A 25,840-nucleotide genomic window follows, 5' to 3' on the forward strand; every position below is an offset into this window, starting at 1 on the left:
TTAGAATAAATATATGGAGCCTCCAGAAGATCATACTAACAAATAAAATAACGTGTTTGATCCAGAACGAATGCGGTTATATTGCTAGGTTGTATGGTTATTGAACAGTCCCTGTATACAGAAAATTCTCTAATGTTTTTATATGTATAAATATTTATATAACATATCCAGCTGTGTTAATTGTGTAAATCAATTCCTCTCACTTTTATCCTATACGTAGTTTAAGCAGATATCAGTTTAAAACTAGCACATGCAGATAATATTGAAAGTTCGGTCACGTATTTGACATACAGCTTTTGATTTAAGTTTAAAGATTCTGTAACGGACATCTTGAGAATACAAAGTGGATGAGGTGTACGGAAACATTTGCCTAAGTATGTGGATTAACCCTAATATATGTAGGCGGATAATAACTAAATAGAAAGTTTTTACAAAAAAGTAATCATTTATGAGATGAATTGAAAACGAATTAGTGCAATGAAATAATTAAAAAAAGGCATTGTTTTGGGATTTGGAATAATCCGGATGTCTAGAATTTCGTTAATATACAGGGTGATTAACTTTGGTGGCAAAAGTCTGTGATATCTGTTATTATTGGAGATACCAAAAAAGGTATTTATAAAAGTAGGAGATAGTTGTAATCTTCACATTTTAAAATTAGTTACAAATCTACAGGGTCTTCTATAACACTGTATTGCACCAAAAATATGTTTTTTTTTAAGTCAAACACTCAGTATTTTATTGTAAATTTAAAATTCGCCCTACTTCTCTGTTATAAGAACAAAAAATTGTTTTTTGTTATACATGGAATTTAAAAGTTTTAATCGCGTTTCAAAGAAAATTGTAATGTTGTTTAAATAATTGTTAAAATTCAGAAAAATAATTCATTTCTATAATACATTAATTATTCTATAATACATTAATATTTAGGGTTAAGGATCCTACTATGAGCATGTTATAACACTCGTTCCTAATATGACACACCTGTCTCTAAAGTCTTGTGTACTCCAGCCTGGTGAGTGATGTGAAAGCTATGCTCGGGTAGTGTTTTTAGTAATCTGTGAAGGTATCGAGTGTCTGTGATCTAGTATTACTTGTCAGTGAAGTTTATAAGTTTTTTTGAGTCAAAAGCTTTGTAATTGGTTTAGTTCAAACTGGATTTTCATCTATAAGGCAATAGATAAAAAATCACCTTAGTAATTAGTTGATAGTTACTTAAATTCATTGTGAACATACGCAACTTTGGTGACATAAAAGCCAATATTAACCTCAAAATTTGGCCTAAAAAGTTTCCTCGTGGTTGCTCCTAATATGAGACACTCAAGTGTGTCTAATAGAAGATATTATATTAGAGTACCTAATGTTTTTACACCGTAGTATTTGTGGACAACTTAGAAGACCTACAAGTTCTTATAAACAAAACTACGTATTAAAGTCAACAATATGAACTCAATATAAACGTTAAGAAGACAAAGCTTATGATAATTAGCAAGAAAAGAATAACAGGTCAACTCTACGTCAACCAATTCCCTGTAGAAAGAATGACGCACTACAACTACCTGGGCACCATAATAAATGAAGAAGGGACCAACAACCAGGAGATTAGAGCACGCATCGGAAAACCTAGATCCACCTTCATTCGCATGGGGTCCTTCTTCAAAAGTCACAACCTCTCTCTTGATACAAAAGTAAGAATGCTGCGATGCTACGTCTTCTCTGTCCTTTTTTATGGTGTTGAATCGTGGACCTTGAACGAATATATGTGCAGAAAACTGGAAGCACTTAAGATGTGGCTATATCGGAGAATGCTTAAGATCCCGTGGACTGGCCGAGTCACAAATAAGGAGGTCCTTAGAAGAATGAATAAGAACCGAGAGTTACTGACCCCCATCAAATCTCGAAAGTAACAGTTCTTCGGACATTATGCGAAATGAATCCAGATATGCTCTCCTTCAAGCCATCCTGCAAGAAACAATATTTGGAAAACGAGGTCCAGGAAGAAGAAGAACATGTTGGTTAAAGAACCTCAGAATCTGGTTTAATACAACATCTGTACAGCTTCTCCGCGCTGCTGCAGATAAGATAAAGATTCCCATGATGATCGCCAACAGTCGTAACGGATAGGCACATCAAGAAGAATAATGTTTTATGTATAGCATCATGTCTATAGCGTTTCTTATAATTCAGATGACAATGCCTGCTGAAAAAAGCAAAACCTGGGACACAGGTATGATGATGTGAGCTGTCACAGCTGTGAAAAATGGCGAAATAAGCTACAAACGAGCTTCAAAATATTTTAAAGTCCCTAAGAACACATTAAAAAGTTATGTTAATAATACCAAAAAAAACTAAATCATTAGTCAGGTGTGTTTAGGTAGACTGCTTTTTTTTTCTGCGGAGATTAAAGAACTATTAGTCAAATATTGCTTAGAAATGGACTCCAAGTTTTACGACTTGAGAAAAAAATATTTAACAAGAATGTGTTTTAAATGGCAATGAGAAATTTTTAAAATAGCGGGTAAGAAGTGGCTGAAAGGTTTTTTCAAGCTCCATCCCCAACTTTCCTCAAGAGAACCCAAAGGAACGTCTGTTACTCGGGTTAAGGGATTTAGCCTAGAGTATGTGAAATTGTTTTTTCAGATTTACGAGCCTGAACTTTTAAAATAAACAGTTATCCGATCAGGCTGCTCAATGTGGACAAAATTGGGATAACAATTGTGCAGCATAAGTCTGCAAAAGTTTTGCCGGGGAAGCCTAAAAAAAATGTTGCTAATGTAAGATCTGCCAAAAGAAGGCATCTTATTACTGTAGTCGTCTGCATGCATACTGCGGGATCTTATGTAGCGCCTTTAATTGTATGGCCAAGCAAAAATTCCAAGCACGAGTTAATAAACGTAACACGGTTGGTTTCATTCCTGCTTATCACCCATCAAGATGGATTCAAACCGACATATTCACTTGGGATTTGAGCACTTTCTGAAGTACGCAAAGTCCTCAAAAGATGACCTGGTCATCATTGTCCTCGACAAATAACAGCTATACGAGAAACGTGGACCTTATAAACCGAGCACAAAACAACAATCTGAGCATCGTCTGCGTGCACGCTCACTTAAGTCACACAATGCAGCCCCTGGACGTTGGATTTTTGTTCCCAATAAAAACATTTTACTTACACGCTATTGAAGATTGACTTCAGTTAAACCCCGGTAAAAGGTTGTCACAAACTTAAAGGTCGGAGAGTTGTTCAGAATTACCTACGACAGATCTGCCACAATGAAAAACTCTATCAACAGTTTCAAAAGACAGGTTTATACCCAGTAAAAAAACATATTTTTAGTGACCAGGACTTCTCTATTCACATCCCAGACTCTGCAAATCCACTTCTAGGAGGCCCATCCCAAGCAGAAATATAAGGGTATCATCAGCCCAGAAGAGATATTTTTGCTTTCACGACTACCCCCAAAGGACCACTCTAAGCCAGACAGCATCTGTAGCCAAGAAACAGATGTTCATAACAATGCAATCTAATGCAAGCCGAAATCCTATGAATGCTGAAAACAAAAAAAAAATACTCAAAGAAATAGGAAAATAAAGACAGAGAAAAAGGTTTCAGGTGGAGGGACGGGTGAAGAGTTCCAACAGGAAAAGGAAAATTACCCAGAGGGAAACCTAAAACAAATCAAACCAAGGGAAAACATTATGACCCGTCTCTCCCGGACTTATTAAATTAAATATTAAATGTTCAATTTCTTGGTTTTTCGTTGACATTATGCTTTGTTTAGCTTTTCCCTCACTGTTTTCTTATATTGTGTACAAATAAATTAAGTTATATTACATAACAATAAAAAAATTAACGTATTATAAAAGTTTCAAGTTTTCTCTTGAAGGATATCTAACCCATCTGGTAGTACCGCTGAATAATGCCGAGAAGCTAGATGAATACGTTGAACATATTACCAAATTAATAATGAGATAAAAACAACATACCTACACAACCAGTTAAACCGCTAATTCATATAGTAATTAAGAGTTTTTTCTTAATTATTTTGGTTCTACATTGCAAAGTCGGTAATAGTAAGTCGTCGATTCTGGGGGCGGTACTAATCGCTTGTTTTATTCTAGCAGTGCTAGTATTTTAATTCGTTAATATAAAAAAGTTTACTTACTAATTGACTTAAGAACCTCCTCTTTATTTTATGATTTGTCACAAACTGTAAGAAATGCCCAACTTTATGATTCACCAAAAGTTTATTGGGTGTAATACGTTTTGGAAGGTTTGGTCTTTATATTTCTAGTTTTTGTAACAAGTTTAATTACGAATTGACTTAAGAACCTCCTTTTTATTTTATGATTTGTCATAAAGTATAAGAAATGCCCAACTTTATGATTCACCAAGAGTTTATTGGGTGTAATGCGTAATGGAAGGTTGGGTCTGTATGTTTCTAGTTTTTGTAACAGTACAATTACAATAAGTAATATACTAACAAAAGTCAAGCTTTTCTCCTTTTCTATTACTTTTACTGGTAATTTTTACACTTTTAAATCTTGAAATATAATTAACTAGTGAAGTGGAAGTAGAACAAATGCCAGAAAAATGTAGAAACTTTATATTAATACATGTTTACAAAAATATGGAAGATATACAGCAATATACAAACTACAATATTTATATATTTTTATTATAAATTTTTTCTTTTCAGTGAAACCAACAACTTAGACACTGGTCTACTAATAGAGGTGTGGAGTAAAGGAATGATCTGGGATCGAGCTATAGGATACCATTGGATACCACTACAAACTATACAGTATTCAAACGAGGTAACCCACGCCTTATCACCTTATTTAAGATTTTTATTAAAAATGAATGACAGAAAGTGGATTTCCAAGTTTAATCTTTTTCCATTTCTCTGTTTCTGGTGCCGTCCCTCTAAATGAAGGATTGAGTTCACTGATTGGGAGTGAGATATTTGCGTTTGATCTCGATAGATGGATCTTTGGACAAGGTTACTGAAGAAGGCCTTGTTCTCTTATCCTTATCTACTTCGTCGTCCCATCGCTTTTTTAGTTAATATTTTCACTGATTGGGCCCAGTATCCTCCGTAATATTTTTCTTTTAGAAACGTTTAATTCGTTGGAAGATTTCTGTGTGTCACACACGTAACTTACTACAGGTCTGATTATTCTTTTATAGATCTGGAATTTTGTTTTTTGGTGTATATCTCACGATTTAAATATGTGGCATATTGAGTAGATAATAGGCTTTATTGGTCAGCATATGCTTTCTTTATGTAAGCCTCTTGGTGTCATGCCACTAAAATTGCTTCTATGAATCATCTTCAGACCTGTCCATCTCTTATCTTTTGCTTGACTTTTCTGCATTACAATTAAATTTTTTCGTATTCTCTTATTTTGGTTTTTCGACCAACTGATTTTTGCCACCCCTGTTTATTTAAATCCTTAATCTATTACTTATTCTGTTTCCTTTAAACATATAACACATTAACATTCCTACTTCCCAACTGAAATGACACAAGAATTTTATTACCATTTATAATAATATACTACTATTTATTATTTAGCGATATTTTAACCATTGGTTCTCAAAAAGAAAAACAATTTTTGATTTACAGGAAGGAATTGGTCAATGGCGATCTTTGGAGGCAGAATTGGTGATGAGAGATGGTGAGGTCATCGGTACAAAAATGCCAACTGGTCATTCTCTTCTACTAGATTGCCGATTTGAACTACCTTTCGGTGAGTATAGACAGGACAAGACAATTTTAAAACTTTCGTTAATATCATTATTTTCATAAATAATATATCAAAAGTCGGTTTTCGAGGAAGATACTTTCATACACGTAAAGCATTTCATATTATAGTACATCCACTAATAATTTTCCAACATAAACATGCCTCATTCTGGTATCAAAGAGACCGCCTTTCAAATCAAGGTTGTCAGACATATTTCCTAAAATTCCTAAGGTTATATTTAAAAAATATTCTCTATTCTCTATTCGTTATTATTCAATTGCTAGTCAACGAACGACACTGTTAAAAAATAATATGAACATATTCTCAAAAAATATATATATAAATTAATTAACTAGGTACTAATATTTCCATGGACTCTTCACTAATGAATTAAAGCAACCGTGAACTTTGTATATATTACTTATATTCTAAGTAATTTTCGAATATTGGCAACATTGTAGTCTGGAGAGAATTTGAACGTTCGACGTTGCCCTGTTGGTGAATTTAGCGGTAATACTTTTATAGATATAATGATCGACTTTTAAGAAATCAGACAACTTTTAAGAATCCAAGTTCTCAAAAACGGTTTCAAGAATTGTATTATTTTTTTCCAAATTTCATTGATTTTATACCTTACCTGGAAACATGAAAAATTGCAGATATATTAATATGGTATTAAGGTTATATTCACTAATTTTAAACTCATGCATTATGGCAACAGCGAAGCGCAAAGCCGTAAATTCTAATGAACACCTGTTTGTCTCGCTATGTGACACCCTAAAATATTTCCTTTTGCAGAGGCGCAGGCTTAGTATAATAAGTAATATTATATTTTTCTAGGATGGCATTTTTTAAGATGCATCAACTTCTGTGTTATCAATAAATAATGACAATTATGTTAATGACAGCTCCGAATTAAAAAATAAAGATTTGCACGTACAATCCCAAAGAATAGTTTTAAATATGTATGAGTGTTTGAAAAAAGAAAATATTGGGATGGCTGATAATGCAATTGTTTCGAGAATTCATGTATTAAAAAAATCGGGTATAAGACGATATATACAATTATTAAATTAGGCACAGTTACAGATCATTCCTTAAAACGTAAGCGACTAAATAAAAAATTGGGCAGGATTGACACTGCTGCAAAAGACGTTATTCAGCGAACAGTTTACAATTTTTACAAAGAAAATAGAGTGCCTACTTTAGAACTGATTCGTGAAAAATTAAGAGATTTCCCTGAATATAATTATATATTCCGCCGAATTCAGTGATTGTTATGGATAATGCGTAATAACTTTATTCTAGACTTGAAGAAATCTATAAAGTTTAAAAAAAGATAATTAAAAAAATCGAAATTTTGGATTTAAGACACTTTGGAAATAAGCTCTTCAATTAATGAAAAAAGTAAAAGTGCGAATTTTGACATAAAACTTTGTTATGTGGGGTTATAATAATATTTGGAACATCTTTTCCAAATAACTTTTTCAGATATCTCTAACTCGAAGCAAAATATTGAAGATTCACCCTGTTTGTGCATTAACAGTAGGCCGTGTTTAAAAATTAAATTTCAGTTGACTATCTTAATTGCTGGATAGACAATCTTTTAAAATTTTCTGACAGAATGAGCCATTATTTACAGATAATTGTAAAAAAATATTATGGTTTATGTAAAAACTAAAATTCCAATTCCAACTAAAAGTCCAATATTCTTATAAATCACTAAAATTAACAAGCTTTAATTTAAAAGAATTAATTTGTTATTTATTCGATGTTGTGAGCCCGCTCCCATTTGAAAAAAAAAACTGATTCTGTCCTTTGAAGAGTCCTATTCAAAAATGCCCCGTTTAAACAAATCGAAGGTTGGAGGGTGCCGGACATTTTTGCCGGAAACAATTCAAATTCAAAAGATCACCTTTTTCTGCTACGGAAAATATTGCTCCGATTTCTCACCAAAATCAATGTTGATACTTTAGTTTAGATACTCTTGAATCTCAAAAATACTCATTTACATATTTTTCAAGCCTCGAAAATGCATATTAGGTATCGCATTTTTCGGATTTTAAATCGCCTATATCTCCAAAACTATTAACTTTTGAGAAAAATGACACAGATCTTATTTAGAGTCACCCAAAAACCTAAAAAATATTTTTTGGAGCACAAAAGGTGATATTTTGAATTTGTTTAAAAAATTGTTTAAACAATTTCTGCCCAAAAATTGAGAAATTTTCCTGAATATAATTATGTAAAAATTAATAAAAATTATATGATTTTTCTTGAAATATGCGTTTGATAACTGATCCCTTTTCTTAATTTCCACGCCAATGGTCGGCATTAGCATCAAAGAATCTCAAAAGCCGACGATTGGCAAATTGACGATGGAAAAAGTATAAGACCGTTAACAAATCAAAATTTAGATCAAACAACGGTTCTTTCATGAAATTATCGCTTTTATTTTACGAGATTATTGTTTAAACATTTATTTGAACGTCAAAATTATTAAAAAATGAGTTAACTATAACATATTTTAAAAATAATATAAAGTAACTTCTTCTTTTTTACTATTGTTTTTATATTTTCTCGTTGGTTATAGTTAGAAAATATATATTTTTTGAAATATAAATATTCAAAAGCAAAAATAAAATATTTTAACAAAAAAAAAACAATTTATTAAAATTAAGTAACTTAAAAGTGTGTTCTACAAAATCCAAAATAACGAGATAATTGACCTCCAGAACTTCAATAAAAATTCTAATATTTTGTTGGACCTCCTCGTGAACGAATTCATCTTCTTACTCCATTAATGCATTTTGATCCATGTTGTTCATGTCTGCTTCACAGCTTCACTTAACTGTTAAAGCGTATTGACAGGATGATCGTAACAGATATAGTTGTCGTGTTATAGCAGCCTTGACATGCTCAATGCTGTTCACATTTGGTGACCGGAGTGGCCACTTCATTCCGTCAATACCGTGATGTTGTAATCTTTCGTTCACAATTCTTGCACAGTGGGGACGGGCATTGTCATAAATTAGGACAAAACTTTCTCCGATTGCACCCACAAATGATACAATAATTGGTTCTACAACCATATCTCTATATCTCTGAGCCGTCATCGTAGCATTCAAAACAAAACGGCCATCAAAACAAATACCATCCCAAACGCAAATAAAGCCTCTCACAAAAACAGTTACAGGCACACTCTAATGTTCATTTTACCTCTATCCTCGTTCGCTCCAAACCAAAATACGACCCTTGGAATTGTTTATACGAAATCTAGACTCATCTGTAAAAAACACTTTCTCCATTTATTGATTGTTCAGTTGCAGTGTTCTTCAGCCCATAGTCTTCTCAATCCGCGATGTTCCCCGATTATTACTGGATGAGATAAACGTCCTCTTGTTCTTAAGTCAGTCAGATGCAACCTTTTTATAACGGTTTGGTTTGGCGTTACGGAATATTGTGTTGATGCGAGAAGCAGTATATGTTGGGTTCCGTTTGCAATAATTCGCATCTATCGGTCATCAACAGGATTGGTACTCCCTTGTCGCGCTTTACCATGAACATATGGTGCTACAAAATTTTTGACAATACCCAAACGATGAGCCACTTCACGTCGCGTTAACCCTTCGTTAATCCACCTCACAATCTCTTGCAGTTAGAAAATATCTAAACATCTTCGAGGCATAGTTTATAACTATTTATTAAAAATACTCCACTATTTAAAACAACTGATCCCAAACTGTGTTATATCAAATAAAAGTATTATCATCATCATCAATCAGCCCTGAGTTGTCCATTGTTGAACATAGGCCTCCTCTAGACTTTTCCATCTGCTTCTGTTCTGCGCCTCTGCTATCCAATTGGTCACGATTCTTTTGAGGTCGTCGGTCCATCGCGTTGGGGGTCTTCCTCGGCTTTGCTTGTCAGCTTGTGGTCTCCACTCAAGCAATTTTTTTGTCCAACTGTCGTCTTTCATTCTTACAACATGTCCTGCCATCTCCATTTTTGCCTTGTGTAATATGTTCGATAATGTCTTCCACTCCGGTTCGTCTACGAACTTCATCGTTTCTTATTCTATTTCTTAAGCTTATTCCAAGCATTGATCTCTTCATCTTTCGTTGTGTCCTTCTCAATTTTTCGGCTGATGTTTTTGTGAGAGTTAAGGTTTCTGCTCCGTATGTGAGGACTGGTAGAACGCACTGGTTAAAAGCTTTTCTTTTTAAATGGATCTGTATGAAAATATACAACTTTGATATTCAATTTTTGCTGAAGAAATTTTTAAAAACTCAGACTATTTCTGGCGTAAACTATTACTTTGATTCTTATCAATTGTTGAGCATTATATATCGTTTAGTTACAAACCAAAGTTTTTGTTTTGTCAGACGCTGAAAATATAGAAGCAATGGATCTCCAAAGGAAACTAGAAATGCTCAACAACAGCATGAGCATAGACCAGGAAGGTAGGCTGGATAATTTTCGGCGGCAGATGGTATACCTTGGACACTGTGAGTATATTTATAATTTCTTATTTTTAAATTAATGTTTAATTTACTGGTTTTTTAATGATTGCTTAGAGAAATGAAATATTCTTATTCAACTCAGTTTTGTTTGCAAATAACGACGGTAACTTACGACTCATACGTTCATTTACAAGAAAAATGTAAAAGTTTATTACGAAATAATTGGATCTGCAAATAAAATAGGCACTATGATATTGTGTTCAATTACTGTTCAGTTTCAAATAAAATCTCAGAAAATCTCCTCTTTTTAAACAGGTTTTTAGATTGGGAGTTTCCATATTTATGTTGGTAGATAGGTCCTCAATGTTTTGGCCATATTGCATGTCAAATACACCGGGCTGAACAGTTCTTCTGACTGAACACGGTACTTGTCTAGTTCAAAGTAATCATCATCAGTGGTGAGCCCTATAGTAAAACCTTGAATTTTTCAAGTCTATCCTGTCTATCCTGCTATTTTCAAGTCTAAAAGAAATTTGTGGACAACGCTTGAACCATCTAAGGTACGCTGATGACATCGCATTGATAACCGATAAAATAGAAGAATTATTTTTTAAATGATGAAAAAAATTACAGCAAACAGCAGAGATAAAAAGACTAGTTAGACTGGCATGGGCAGCATTTGGCAAACTAAGCTACATTCTTAAAAATAAGAGATATCCACAGCATCTTAAGACCAAAGTATACAATCAATGCGTACTTCCTGTTCTCAATTATGGTTCCCAAACGTAGACATTTACAAATGCAAACATGTACAAAATCATAAAAACACAAAGAGCAATAGAAAGACAAATGTTACACATAAGACTAATGGATAAAAAGAGAAACGAGTGGATAAGAGAGAAAACAAAAGTGAGGGATGCTAGACAAGAAGTTGCAAAATTGAAATGGAGATTTGCCGGACACAATATAAGACAAAAAGAAGACCGATGGAACAAAATTCTTATAAGTTGAAGACCGTGGCAATATAAACGAAGCAGAGGACCCAAATGGAAAAGGATTGGGAGGCCTGTGTCCAAAGATGGACAGAAGAAGGCTAATTAGATAGATAGATCTAGCTATATCCATTGCCAACTTTTGCCAGTTTGCTGCTCATTTTTACTAACATCGTGTACATCATCCTTTTATCTAAGTTTTGGCCGACCTCTACATTTACTTTCCACCGGCTGTGAAATAAGAATTCGTCTGGAAGGGTTATTCTGCAGTGGTCTTACAAGATATCCTGCCCTGTCTACTTGAAAGTGCATAATAAGATTATTCGAGAAGGGTTCTAGTTTTTAGCATCTGATGGTGGTTTAAAGTGGAAGCCATTAATTTAAAACATGGACATTAAAACAGGTGCATCTGAATAAGTTGATTTCTTTGATTTTTGGTGTTACACAAGAGTCCTACGAATACCAAGGACTAAACGAATGTTAAACGTAGACTTACCTCGAAGAATAGGAATAGAAGCGAAAATAATATTGACTATAAAAAAAAGAAAACTCAAGTACTTAGAACATGTGGTAAAAAGGCAAAAAATACTCATTTTTGGAACTTTGTATGCAAGTCAAAATTGGACAGCGAAAAGTGAGAAGACGAAGAATACTTTAGATTAAGAACTTAGGGGAACGGTTTAAATGCAGCAGTACATTACTATTTAGAGCAGCAGTCCAACAGGGATGATTATTTCCAATCTTGGATAGAAGATGAAACTTAAAGAAGAAGACTACAGTATTGCTCTTTTTTTGAGTATGTGGAGTTCAATAACTGGGATAGGCAGTTCATCGCTGAACCACAGTGAACTCAACAAGTCCCCGTTGAATAGGCCCTAGTTGAACGTAATATTTTTGATATTGTTTTTACTAGGTATTTAGTTGCGAAGTTTAGTCTTTAAATCTGTCTTATATACAATAAAAAGTTGAGTATGTTTTGTATTACAAAAGGTCTTTATAGGTTGAAATGCGATGAGGCTGCATAGACTTAACGACCTCACATAATCTAATCTAATGTTCTCTGATATATTGTTAATCAGCCTTAATAATCCATTAATGCGGCACTAAATCAAAGGCTTTCTTGTAGGCAATAAAAGCAGTCAAAAGCGGTAAAGAGTGTATGCATGGTTAGCAATTTCTACGTCGGTGAAAAGTTATTCTGTGTAGGTTATGGAATCCTTTGCTCATTCCTTTTGTAGAGGTTCCATGATACTGTTTGGAGCACACTGTTATTAGATACATTGAATGTGACCAATTTATACAGTGGAATTTATAGAAGAGGATGCAAATCTAGAAAAGGTCCAAAAAACAAATATTTTCGGAAAAACGGTCGAAGAATTTGTCGATAAATATATAATTTATTGAAATAGACAAAAAAAAACATTTGCACACAAATTTATTATGTAACTTGTATTTAAACTCATACTTTGAAAATATAAGTTAAGAGATATATATTTTTCACATTTTGAGTATTATAAAATTTCTTTTTTGGTACGGCAAATTTTTTTTAATCTTGACCTAATTGATCTAGGAATTTGTTTATTCAAAAATAGACGTTGCAGATGGTCGTTTACTAGTTTCATACCAAGAGCTTCTAGAAAATGTCTTCTAGGCATTTTATCTATCTCATTAGATTTATATTTGTTTATTACAAATAAATTGATAACGGCTACATTCATTGCAAAATAAAAAACGACCATAGGCCATCCGCGAGTGGCTCGAGCGCAATTGTAGGCCACCACATTTTATCAACTAGATCTACTCCTTATTTGGATTTATTCTTCGTCTAGCAAATCGTCGTGGTGCATCGTTAAGAGTAAAATAACATGTTATTTGTTTTTTTCTGGATATATACGACACATTTGTACATTTTTCTCTAAAACAAACAAACTTGTTTTTTATGGTCTCTTAGGATCAGTAAATTGGAAGTGGAAGCTCTCTTTTGTTTTTTCTCAGAGTGCATTCAAAAGAAGATCGGCCTAGCTGAGGCTCGTAAAAAAATTGTCCATTGTTACATTTCTGTAAAAATCAGATATAGGACTGCAGAGGCAAGAAACGAGGGAAATATTGCTCGTATCAAATTTATACTAATCAGGTGGCTGTTGTCAAATGTACTCCTCCAGATTTGCGGTATAAGGAAACTTAGCGTCTACTAATGCATATATTTTTATGCATTATTATGCAAATTTGTACGTATATATACCTACTGAACTAAACACAAAATCAAAATAAATAATGACAAAGTCAACTTTATTTATATCGAATGAGCTAGCTGGCCATCGAATATGAGTGTAGTGAGGGCACACAATATTGCACAACATTTAAAATGACATTTTTGTAATATTCACACATAAAATTATCTTGGTATTGTTTATAATAATGATAACATTGTATATTTTAATAATGATAACATGATTTAACAAAGAAAAATATGTTATTTTGGAAGATGCTAAATTGATTTCCTCCGAAACAGTTCTTATTGCAAATTGCATAGCAGGCTGAGGCTAGTTTCTTACTTAACAAATCGATATGAAAAAACCATTTAAGGTTTCATGACTAATAATTAATAAAAACAAAGATTTAGACTTACGTCGTTGACCTAGAAGTAGTAAGAAGCTGCTCAACATACTTTTTGGACTCTCTGTGTTCGCCTCCTTGTACGCGTTTCTTTTGGTTGGTTAAAAGGGTAGCCGATGTTGATTTAGGCAAATAAAGGCTAGGTACTGCCTCAGGTTTGAGTTTTAGACCCTTTTTAGAAACGTAATTTAAAAGTTCCTGTTGTAGATTTCTTTGGTAATCTTCAATTTTAAAATGTGTGTAACAAATTCTTGCAGTATTACAATTAAAATTATCCTATCTACAACAAGATATAATCCACAGTTTTCTGGTCACGCTATCTTTAGGAAATGTATGGAACCTAAAGATTTTATCTTCATTGTCACTATTGCAACAAGCAATTGCACAGCGTACTTTGAAAAAGGTACAAAACCAGATATACAATGGCAAATAAAAACTTTCAGTTTTACAAAAAAATACTATACAGTATAAATAATTAGTAACTAAACACCATTTGTATAAAGACACATATATAAGCATATATCTAAATTATTTTTCTATTATAAAATAGATGACTCAGTCAGTATTGAGATACTTTAAAATATATTTATTATCTCATAACTTGCAATTTGCAATAGTCACCATTGATAACCGATATTATTGTTGAACTTTTGTTTTTATACAAGCTTTCTGTCTTGCCGGTGTAAAGTCGTCTGAAGTCGATATTTATTGTGTTTTGCGTTTGAACTAATTTGTGTTTTATTTTCATATAAGTAAATTTTGCATATAATAATCGGTAGGTTATAGTAATGTGTATATTTTTTATTTTACTAAATTTCATTATAACTTATCTAAAATACCATATTGAATTGTAAAACAGATTTTTCTCTATTGTATTCTATTTTGTTTTTATGTCAGTAAAACTGCTTGGAAGTGAGTGACAATGAGAATAAGCAAATCTACTACTATTTACCTATTCACAGTATTTCCTCTGAAGAAAATTTTTAAATTTCAAGGGATTTGCATACAAAAAGAGTACTTATATTATTAGTATATGTATGAAAACAAAAATAAATATTTCGCCTGAATCTCTAGGAGAAGTAAAGGTTTTACGCTACTGAAAATATATTTTTTATTCAATTATAACCAAAACAAAACATTAAAAAAAAATTAGATCACTTTTTAACCATAATTTCAAAATTAATGTGTACGTGAAGCTGTAATAATGGGTTCGAGGTGGTTCAGGCGATCTTAACTACGTCACACTCCTGGGCCAGCTGTCAAATGTCATGCGCAATATCATACCTTGTGTATTCATTGTACCATGGATAATACTTTTAAATCATCGACAATATGTCGTTACAATTTATACTTTTAAGTAGGTATCTAAGATGTAATTTAAACACATCCACTGCTTGGTGATGAGATTATTTAAAAAGTACTTCAAAGTTCACTGAAGATGGTCTAATAAGACCATCTTCAGTAAACAAGAGGTTCGTTCTGAACAATTTGAACAATTTTAATCAATGAATCGAATTTTTAATTCAATTTTCCTAAGCACTAAGGAAAAAAAATAATAATTATTAATTATGATTATTATTCTAAATAGCAGCAAAACAAACAACATACAATTATCATATAATTCAATAAACATCTACAATTGTTAGTAACAATCCACTCGCTTCTCTCAATTTAATTAAAATTACGGCAATTAAACTGAACAACATAGGGGAGGAGCTACGGGACCCTGACGGATGCAGCTTGCGTATGTAATTATTATGCACAACTGCTACACATTTGTGTTCCAAATTAACATATATACGTGTCTTTAGTTGGTTAATACCAGGATATCGGAATACTTGTATCGGGACTGATAATTATATTGGGCATATACGCAATAGTGGTACGATCATAGGCATTTTTAGTGCTGTTGTTTTTGTGAGGGTGAGAGTTTCTGCTCCGTATGTAATAATAGGAAAAACGCATTGGTCAAATGTCTTTTGTTTCATAGCTATCGGGATGCTGCTCTTAAAGATGTCTCTTAGTGAACCATACGTCGTACAAGCAAGTGTTATTCGTCGTTGAAATTCACAGGTCTGATTATCCTTTGATTATTCTGATTTCATGACCGAGATATATGTACTTTTCTGTCAATTATACCAGTTAATTTTGGATGGTTAGGGGTTCGCTGTGAACCAAATTTGTCATAAATTTGATCTTACTGATGTTCATTTTTAGGCCTATTATTGAAGATACGTTTTCTAATTCTTGTAGCATTTGTTGTCCTTCACGCAGATCCTCGGTAATAAGTACTATATCGTCGGCAAAACGCAGATGATTGAGCATTTCTCCGTCTATTTTTATTCCTCTAGTTTCTCACTTTAGCATTTTAAAGGCGTATTCGAGGACCGTTATAAATAATTTAGGCGAGAGAGCCCTGTCTCACACCTCGCTTTATATGAATTTCTCTTGTAGTATCATGTAGTGTTACACGCAATGTGGTGTTTTCGTACAATGTTTGTACTAACTTTAGAAGCCTGTAGTCTATTCTACCATTGTTCAGAGCAGTTATAATGCTGTCTGATTCCACCGTATCGAAGGATGGTCTGTTGTTGGAGCATATATTTGAATAATGTTTATTTTATACCTTCGCTTTAACTTTACTATTAAATAGGCTGTTTTTGTGGATATGTTTCTTGTAATTACCAAGTTATCTGCAAGTCTTTTGCGTATAAGGAAACCGACTCGGTTGATTCGGTTTCACTACCTATACTGTAAAGTAGGAATTGGATGCAAGAGGCACAAGATTGAAATAGATGGAAAATTATGAGGGAGATCTATGTCCAGCAGTGGATAAGCGAAGATTAAATGATGATGATGATGATGACTGTAAAATATATGATCTGATTTTAGTGTCGTCAGGTTTTCTCCAAGTCGCCTTACTTCACCGACTCCAATGATATCACATTTAACTTTTGACATCTCGATTTCCATTTCGGTGACTTTTTCTTCAGATAATAATGTTCTGGCATGGTAGGTAGAGATAAAGAGAGTTAAAGGTTTTTTCGTCTTTCGCGTCGTCAGTTTTTTGTCCCTGATAAATCAGTGTGAGCCTTTCGATTTTTCGCTATACTCACTTGGGGTACATCCGTTTTTGTTTTAAAATCTGATATTTTGTTGGGAGGTATTTGCTTTAAAACACCACCCTGGCAAGGCGGGTTGGTGAGTTTTCAATTCAGCCGCTTATTGTGAGTATTGGCGCTGTTTAAAGCCGCCCGCTCCGGTCAGATGCTTCTAGGTTTGTGATCTTATACTATCCCTAAAATCAGAGGTTGCCAACTCCGCCATGTTCACCGTACCGAAAATATTCTTTGACGGCTTGGATACCGTTCTAGACTTCATCCATAGCCATGAACAAGGGACCCTTAACAGGTGCTAGGTTCCTGGGTTAAAAAGCTTCTGGAATCTGCGGAGGACAGGGGTTGATTCAATTTTCCTATCTAATAGAATCCAAGGGACTCCAAAGGAGTTCCTAATTTGTGGAGTTCGAACTTAAATGAAAGGCAGTCTAGTATTTGGCCGCTATAATTAAAATAACAGCTTGGTAGACTACCAGCGGCATCTATACAAAGTAACAAGAAGTTGAAAGACCTCTTTCAATAGCGAAATAGCTGAACAGCAAATTCAAAGCCTGTTACTGGAGGTTGTTGAACGACACTAGAAATAACCTCTTACACCTACATGCATCTACAGTTCGCCCATGAATAACACTCTATTGTTTTATTGAAATAAACATAAAACAAACATAAAAGACCTGCGCCTCAATAAGATACCTAAAAAATTATGGAAGCTATTGCCATTCGTTGAAGTAAACTTATATTTGATGAGCAATATGTGTATTTAATATTGTTTTTATGTAATATTTTATTCTTATTCATTTGTTTTATACCAAATATAAATTTAATACTAAAATTCTTCATTATTAATCTACCCAAAGCACACTACAACTAACCCCTTTCACTCACCTTGCCAGCATGCTTCTTTATAGTGCCCCTTATTTTTTCCAGCTCATGATAATCACTTTGAAAATGACATTTCAGCGGGGTACAGCGAGGACAGCGATTACACCTCCGACCTAAACTACCCCGTGGGACAACACCCCAATTCGTCCGCTTCACAGTTTAGATCTGCTGCGTACCAGATCAACACGCCTCAACGCTCTCTGGAAACGTCTAGAGAGAATTCGTCGGAGAGGGCCGATACGCCGAACGCCTATAACCAGCAGCACGTGCTAGGACCGTCGCAGAACCAGCAGCATCTCAGTCCTGATGTCCATAGACGCCACCACCAAGTAAGTATGGTAAATAATTATGTTAAATATATTATATGAACATTGAATTGTAATCATAAAGATCAGATAAAGTTGTCATTTATATTATCCCAATTCAACTTAAAATCTTTATGATTGCAATTTATTGTTTCTGAATATAAAGATTGTAAAATCTTCATATAGCGATTATTTTCACATCAATATTAACATATTATACTCAATACTTGCAAGCTTAGAAGAATCTGTGGCAATATATACCGATGTTTCGAAGTCCAAAGATGGCGTGGGATGTGATTTTTATATTCTCTCCAAAAATATTAATTATTTTTTTTTATTTAGAAATTACAGCCGCATCCACCATAATGGTTATTAGCGGCAGCTACAGAATTACAAAATTAGAGTTTATAAAATATTCCTATAGATTTTAAGAAATTTACATTATTAATAACTGAAACTCCCAACTCCCATAAAAACAAACATTATTCAAGTATACGCTCCTACAGCGGACGCCCCAGAAGAAATCATAGAAGAATTTTACAATGACCTTACTAATATTGTCAAAAGGATTCGGAAAAACGAAATAATACTAATAATGGGAGACTTTAATGCCAAAGTTGGCAAAGGACAAAGTGGAAATTTAGTGGGATCCTTTGGTCTAGGGGAACGAAATGAACGCGGAGACCGTTTGATTGAATTTGCAACTGAAGAACAGCTCGTAGTGACAAACACCTTTTATGATCTCCCTCCAAGACGACTATATACGTGGAAATCTCCCCAGGATACTCCAGATCACACAGTACGAAATCAAATAGACTATATTCTTATTAACAAACGATTTAGAAACTCTATAACATCTGTTAAAGCGTACCCGGGATCCGACATAAATTCGGACCACAATCCACTTATCGCCAAAATGAAACTTAGTTTAAAGAAAGTTCAAAGACCAAAAATTATGAAGTACGATATTAACCAACTGAAAAATAAAACAGTAAAGGAAAAGGTACAAAAACGCCTAAAAGAAAAAACGTGGGCTCGTACAGAAAAACCATGGGCCCGTACAGAAACAGATAACACAGATGTAGAACTAGAAAATTTGCACAAAGTAAGTCAAGAAATAACAGAGAAATACTTAAAACCTGAAAGAACAAATAAAAAGGAATGGATGACGGAGAAGATTCTATGTATGATGGAAGACAGAAGAAACGCTAAAGATAATAAGAATTACTACAACAACATAAATAACGAAATAAAAAGGGCTATTCAAATAGCAAAAGAAAATTGGTTTAGCTCGAAGTGTACAGAGATTGAGTCATTACAACAAAAACATGATTCATTTAACCTCCATAAAAAGATTAAAGAAGCGGCAGGCTTATATAAACACAAGAACACTGGATTCCTGACAGATAATCAGGGAAACATAGTACTGGAAATAGAGCATAAAAGAGATATTTGGATTAAATACGTAGAAAAAACTTTTGAAGATATACGAAGTAACACTGGTATTACAACAAACACCAATTGCGAATCTGGACCACCATTTACAGTCGAAGAAGTAAAATATGCCATCAAAAGCACCAAAGATGGTAAAGCAGTAGGCCCTAATAATTTTCACTCAGAATTCTTAAAACTTATGGACTATGATGGCATAAAATGGTTGACAAATATATTTAACAGTATATATGATACGGGCGTGGTTCCCCAAGAGTGGTTAGTGTCAACTTTTATAAATCTTCCAAAAAAACCCAATTCGAGAAAGTGCGAAGACTATAGAATTATAAGCCTTATGAGCCATTTACTTAAAACATTTCTAAAGGTCATTCACAAAAGAATATATACAAAATGTGAGGAACAACTAACAAGAACACAATTCGGATTTCGTGATGCTCTGGGAACACGGGAGGCCCTTTTTGCTGTACAGGTGCTATTTCAGAGATGCAGGGATGTGAATTGTGACATATACGTATGCTTTATAGATTACCAGAAGGCATTTGACAGAGTACAACATGACAAATTAATGACTCTAATGCAAGAAATTGGAATTGACAACAAAGATCATTGTAATAGAACGTGGAGTACGACAGGGCTGTATTTTGTCTCCATTGTTGTTCAACATTTATTCTGAATGGGTATTTAAGGAAGCTTTAGACGGTTGTGCGAAAGGAATACTAATAAACGGTGAGTGGTTGAATAACATTAGATATGCAGATGACACTATAGTTTTTGCCGATAATCTGAATGACTTACAGATATTAACAAATCGCATAACAGAAGTCAGCAACAGATACGGACTAGCTCTTAACATAAAGAAAACCAAATTTATGACAATTAGTAAAAAACCAACACTAAACGCTCATCTTACAATCAACCAACAGAATATCGAAAGAGTCGAGCAATATACATATCTAGGCACCAATTTAAATAGCCAATGGGACCACTCAACAGAAATTAAACAGCGAATAATAAAAGCAAAAGCAGCATTCGTTAGAATGAGAACCATTTTCAACAGTCGAGACATATCATTAAAAACAAAATGCCGTCTATTGAACTGCTACATATTCACAGTTCTGCTCTACGGAATGGAAGCATGGACACTGACTGTTGCATCTATGAATCGGCTCGAAGCTTTCGAAATGTGGTGTTATAGGCGCATCTTACGTATATCCTGGGTTGACAGAGTTACTAATGTGGAGGTCCTGCGTAGAATGGGGAAAGAATGTGAAATTCTCATGACCGTCAAAACTAAAAAGTTGGAATATCTAGGACATATAATGAGAAATCAAGAACGTTACGGCCTTCTCCAGCTGATTCTCCAAGGGAAAGTAAATGGTAAGAGAGGACCGGGAAGAAGACGCATTTCCTGGCTTCAAAATTTACGAAAGTGCTATAACACGACTACCACTGAACTGTTCCTCGCTGCAATAAATAAAGTAAAGATAGCCGTGATGATCGCCAACATCCGGAACGGATAGGCACTTTAAGAAGAAGAATAACTGAAAAATTAGTGTCTAATAAATTACTTAAACTGTTAGGTATGTTAAATGTAAGACGAAAATTGGCAAATCTATGGCATTCAATTAATAAATGGTTAACGGTTACTCGTACATTACATGTTTTACAAATAGGTGGATCACTTTTGGACAGTAAATATGAGTAAGTCTCGTGTGTCCAATTCGTAATCTCGTTATCACCAATTGTTCTCTTCTGTTCCTGGTTGAGGGTTATTCCTACAAACTGGATAACACAATTTCTATATTTAGTGCTGAAGCTATTGTAATCTACGAGGCTTTGACATTTTTAACACAGTTTACAATTGATTCGGCAATAATTATATCCGACTCCCTGTCTGTTTTAAATTTCTTGGTTTTGATTAAATACTTAAGTTACTCCTACAATTATATCATACATGCAATTAAAAAACGAATTTTAGAACTGCAAAAAGTTAACAAAATCATCAATTTTGTATGGGTTGATGCACATATCGGTCTCGAACATAACGAATATACTGACAAAAAAGTGTTAAAAAAGGAGAATTATTTTTTATATCGAAATAATAAAATAAACAAGCATTGGTGGTGGCGGTAAACCATTTATTAGACTTTCTTTTCCAATCAATAAAAATATAACTGTGTGTCAACTTACTCTTATCAACAAATTTCCTATTATATCTTAATAGTTTATTTGTTATTTAATCTACAGAGAGACTTTCTTAAATTTCCAAAACCCTGAACATAAAATAGCACTTTTATTTATTTTGCGACTAAAATTACTGAATAAAATTGCGACATTTCATAAAGTAATATTTAATATTATTCTCCACTGCTTGTTAACTTTATCGTCACAAATTTCGTGTACGCGAAAAACCAGGCGATATTTACAAATCGCCAATAACTACCTGCCGAGTACATTTTTAGAGCTTTCAGAAAGTCAATTCGCTTGCCGTGGTCAACAGGAAATTCGCATTTATTAGAGCACTGGTTTACAGTCGAGCTGAATGTAGTGTGGTCAGTCAAGGGTTTATGTAAAATGTTTCATTTGTGATGCTGCTTTTCACATTTCCGTACCTGGTTTAAATTATGTTAAGCTCCATTTTAATTTTGGACGAGCATTTGGATTTTACAGATATTCACATAGTATATATACATATACAGTGTGTCAATTTTAAAACGTACAATGGCTATCTCACAAACAAAAGCTGATATTGAAAAATGCTTGAAACCGTTTCTAGGATAGTAAGGGGGAACTAAAATGACACGAAAGAGAACTCGCCCACATCATGCAATTTAAACTTTTTTGGTTGTGGTAGGTGGGCCTAGGGGGTTGACGAGGGTGAGTTATCTTTTATGTTATTTTAGTTCCCCCTTACTATCCTAAAAATGGATTTAAGCATTTTGTTCGTGAGATATAGCCCATTGTAAATTTTAAAATTGACACTGTATATATATATATATATATATATATATATATATATATATATATATATATATATATATATATATATATATATATATATATATACATATATACAACAGCGCTTCAGGCTAGGCCACTGGCTTCCAAATCTTGGTTATTTCCCTCCATTTTTTCTGTTTCCTTTTTTTTCTTCAAATTCTTACGCTTTATCCGACACCCTAATAGAATAAAAGGAAGGGAAGAAAGAAAGAAATTCTTAAGCTAAAATTCTAATAAGTCTTGATTTACTGCTTTCAACCATTTCTTCCTTGGACGTCGTCTTCTTTTGTTCCTCATTTCTTGCTCCTTGAGTATTTTGAATAACTGTTCGTTTTGTATACATCCTGATTATTTCTTTATTTGTTCATCTTCTCCAAATACTTTTTGTCTTCTGTATTCCTCCGAAGATTTTTCTGAGCACCTTCCTTTGCCAGATCTCTACTTTCTTTCTTCCTGCGGTTTCATAATCCACGTTTCACTGTCTGGTTTCACTGTGGGTCTGATTACTGTCTCGTAGACTCGCAGCTTAGCTGTTCTTGACACATTTTTTGCTTTTAGTATTGAATTTGGTTTTCCTTATTTTTCCATGTTCGTTATAGTTACTCCAAGTATACAAATTCTTACTATTCTTAAGAATAACGGGAGAGAGTTTTATCACACTTTTATTAGGCTATTTATGGTACCAATACAGAAGAAGAATTGACAGTCGAAGGCATCGGTTTCTTTATTCACAAAAAAAATTGGTCATTAAACCAAATCTCAACAAAGGTGATCTACCTAAACATCAAAATAAACGCAAGATATATGCTAAAGATCGTTCAAGTGTACGCCCCTACTATAGGACATCTAGACGAAGAAGTCCAAATATTCTACGATCAAATAACCTCTGCAATCAAGGAAAAACGCCAAAATTGGCACTAAGGAAGACCCCTTTGAATCAATATTGAAAACTTTAGAAAGCGAAGGCATAAACAATAGAGGCAAACAACTGTTAACTTTTCTGTTAGCAAACATTCGCTATCAAATTAACAGCTTTTTTTAAAAAGAAAACAACAAAAGATGTACATGGGAAAGTCCTGATAAGAACACAAGGAACGAAATCGACTATTTCTTTCTCTAGTGTTTTAAGAGTCTCATACAGCATCCTTTAGTTTATCATTCAAATACCTATTTAAAATCAATAAAAAGCATGTAATTTTATGTTTCGCATGTAGCATTTATAAAATGAATATTAATATACATTGCACAGATTCTAAATGTGCCGGTGGGAGATGGCTTCTATGCGCTGTATTATAGTCGATGTATGAGAGAAAGTTTTCAAAATAATGAAATAACAAATAACAATATAAAATTTGTTATTTCATTACTTCGAAAACTTTTTCTCTCATACACCAACTATAATACAACGCATAGAAGCCATCTCCGATCGGCATATTTAGAATCTGTGCACGTGCACTGTACTTATTTGATCAGTAGTTATTCTTCCTGGTCTAAAACCTCACTGGTATTCTCCGATAACTTTGTTTTCATATTCCATTAATCTTTTCCTAATAATTTCTTTAAGTTTTTTCAATATTTAGAGTGGTACAGAGACGAATAGAACAGTCTATGGTGGGGGTGACGTTGAAGGACCGAATAAGAAACGAAGATCTGCGAAGAAGGACGAGTATTGTTGATGTTGTGGAATGCATAGCGGAACTAAAACTAAAATGGAACTGAGCATACCGTGCAGCGAGAATTCAAGACTTAAGATGGACGAGCAAAATTACAAATTGGAGGCTAAGAGCAGACAAACGTAGTAGAGGAAGACCACCTAAACGTTTGGCTGACAACATAAGGCGTGTTTGTTCTTTTTGCCAAACTGCGAATGTCAAGCGGCATATTCTTTATTTCTTGGTTATTTTTTTGGTCTCTTAATTTCTTTTGGTCACACGGTTTCAATATGGCCTATACGTTACGGTTAAACGAGCGGTTGTACCTCCACCAAAAAGTTCAGTCAACAATGAGCAGAGGGAAACTTAGCTTTTTTGTATATCCTCCAAAAGATACAGTTGTAATTTTTTTTATTTGTCACATAAAAAGTTAAATGGTTTTTATTCTATAATTTAAATTTTAATTAACTGTATAAGCAGTCTTGATGTAGCTTCAAATATTGCATATTTTTGTTTTAGCAGCATCCTTCCACTACAGATCCCTACGGTACCTACAAAAGTAACCAACATGGCCAAAATTCCAATAACCAGTTCCAGGAAAACAGTACCGACGCCGAACCACTCTTTTACAATAGCAGACCGCACAACAGAAAATTAAATAGATCTAATTATTCGAGGTAAGCACAAACTAAAGTAGCTAAACACTTTTTACCTGATTTTATTCTAAATTTTATTTTCATCTTTTTTACTAAACAAATTATAATTAATTTAAAATTAGAGTATAACATATCAGTCTTCAAGAACTATCTTAAACAAAAATATAACATTATTTCACTTACTAAGACTTACATAAAAATATAAGAGATTACAAAAAACGTAATAAAATTAAGCCGGAATATTGTTACAGTCATTCCAAATTGGATTTACATGTTCCAAACAAAGATACTTTTTACAAATCGAATAAAACTATTTCGTTTTTTGATTCTTTTTCAATCCAAAGTCAGTACATCTTCATCCAAATGACAGATCTCCTTTAGTCGAATCCTTATTGTCTTGGGTATATAGACATTTTGGCTTCGATTTTTCTGGTGGTTGTACATAAGGCGAAATGCTAAATTTGTCAAAACTTTTTGTCGGGTCTTTGTGGAATTTGGAATGTTACAATTGTAAATACCAAAGAAATTTATTGCTGTAACATTTAAAAGGATGTACAAAACGACCATAGGCCGTGTTCTACTACAACGTGCCACATCATATTGCGCGCATAATTTAACAACGGTATCAACACCCCTTTTTGTGCTGTTTTATGCTAATATGAGATCCGTTTTTCTGAATCAACGTCGTCCCGATGGTGCATAGTGGAATACAACAGAACGTTTTTGTTTTTTTTTGTTTATATGACACTAATGTTCCTTTTAAACCAAACCAAAATATACTAGAGCCAATAGGTCATCCTTGATTGTTAGAAAAATATGCAGCAAGTTCTCTTCTATTTACTTTTATTCTTCCCAAGAGGGTTAAACCATTTTTCTTCAAGCTTATACCAAGATCAGCGCTGTCGGTGGTAACATTTCTCTTAGATCCGTAGAGATGGTGACAGGCCCGTTC

General features: G+C 33.6%; 1 protein-coding gene across 1 annotated transcript in view; it reads left to right on the forward strand.

The window, feature by feature from the left end:
* LOC140443351 (uncharacterized) overlaps positions 1 to 25,840 on the forward strand; it is a 149,799-nt gene that overhangs the window by 84,961 nt on the left and 38,998 nt on the right. Inside the window, exons 4-8 of the mRNA XM_072534565.1 lie at positions 4,701 to 4,818; positions 5,631 to 5,754; positions 10,137 to 10,259; positions 17,869 to 18,152; positions 24,755 to 24,909. Coding sequence (XP_072390666.1) covers positions 4,701 to 4,818; positions 5,631 to 5,754; positions 10,137 to 10,259; positions 17,869 to 18,152; positions 24,755 to 24,909 — 804 coding nt within the window. The remainder of the gene's footprint in view (positions 1 to 4,700; positions 4,819 to 5,630; positions 5,755 to 10,136; positions 10,260 to 17,868; positions 18,153 to 24,754; positions 24,910 to 25,840) is intronic.

The sequence above is a fragment of the Diabrotica undecimpunctata genome, chromosome 6 (assembly GCF_040954645.1).
Source record: "Diabrotica undecimpunctata isolate CICGRU chromosome 6, icDiaUnde3, whole genome shotgun sequence".
Classification (NCBI taxonomy): Eukaryota; Metazoa; Arthropoda; class Insecta; order Coleoptera; family Chrysomelidae; genus Diabrotica; species Diabrotica undecimpunctata.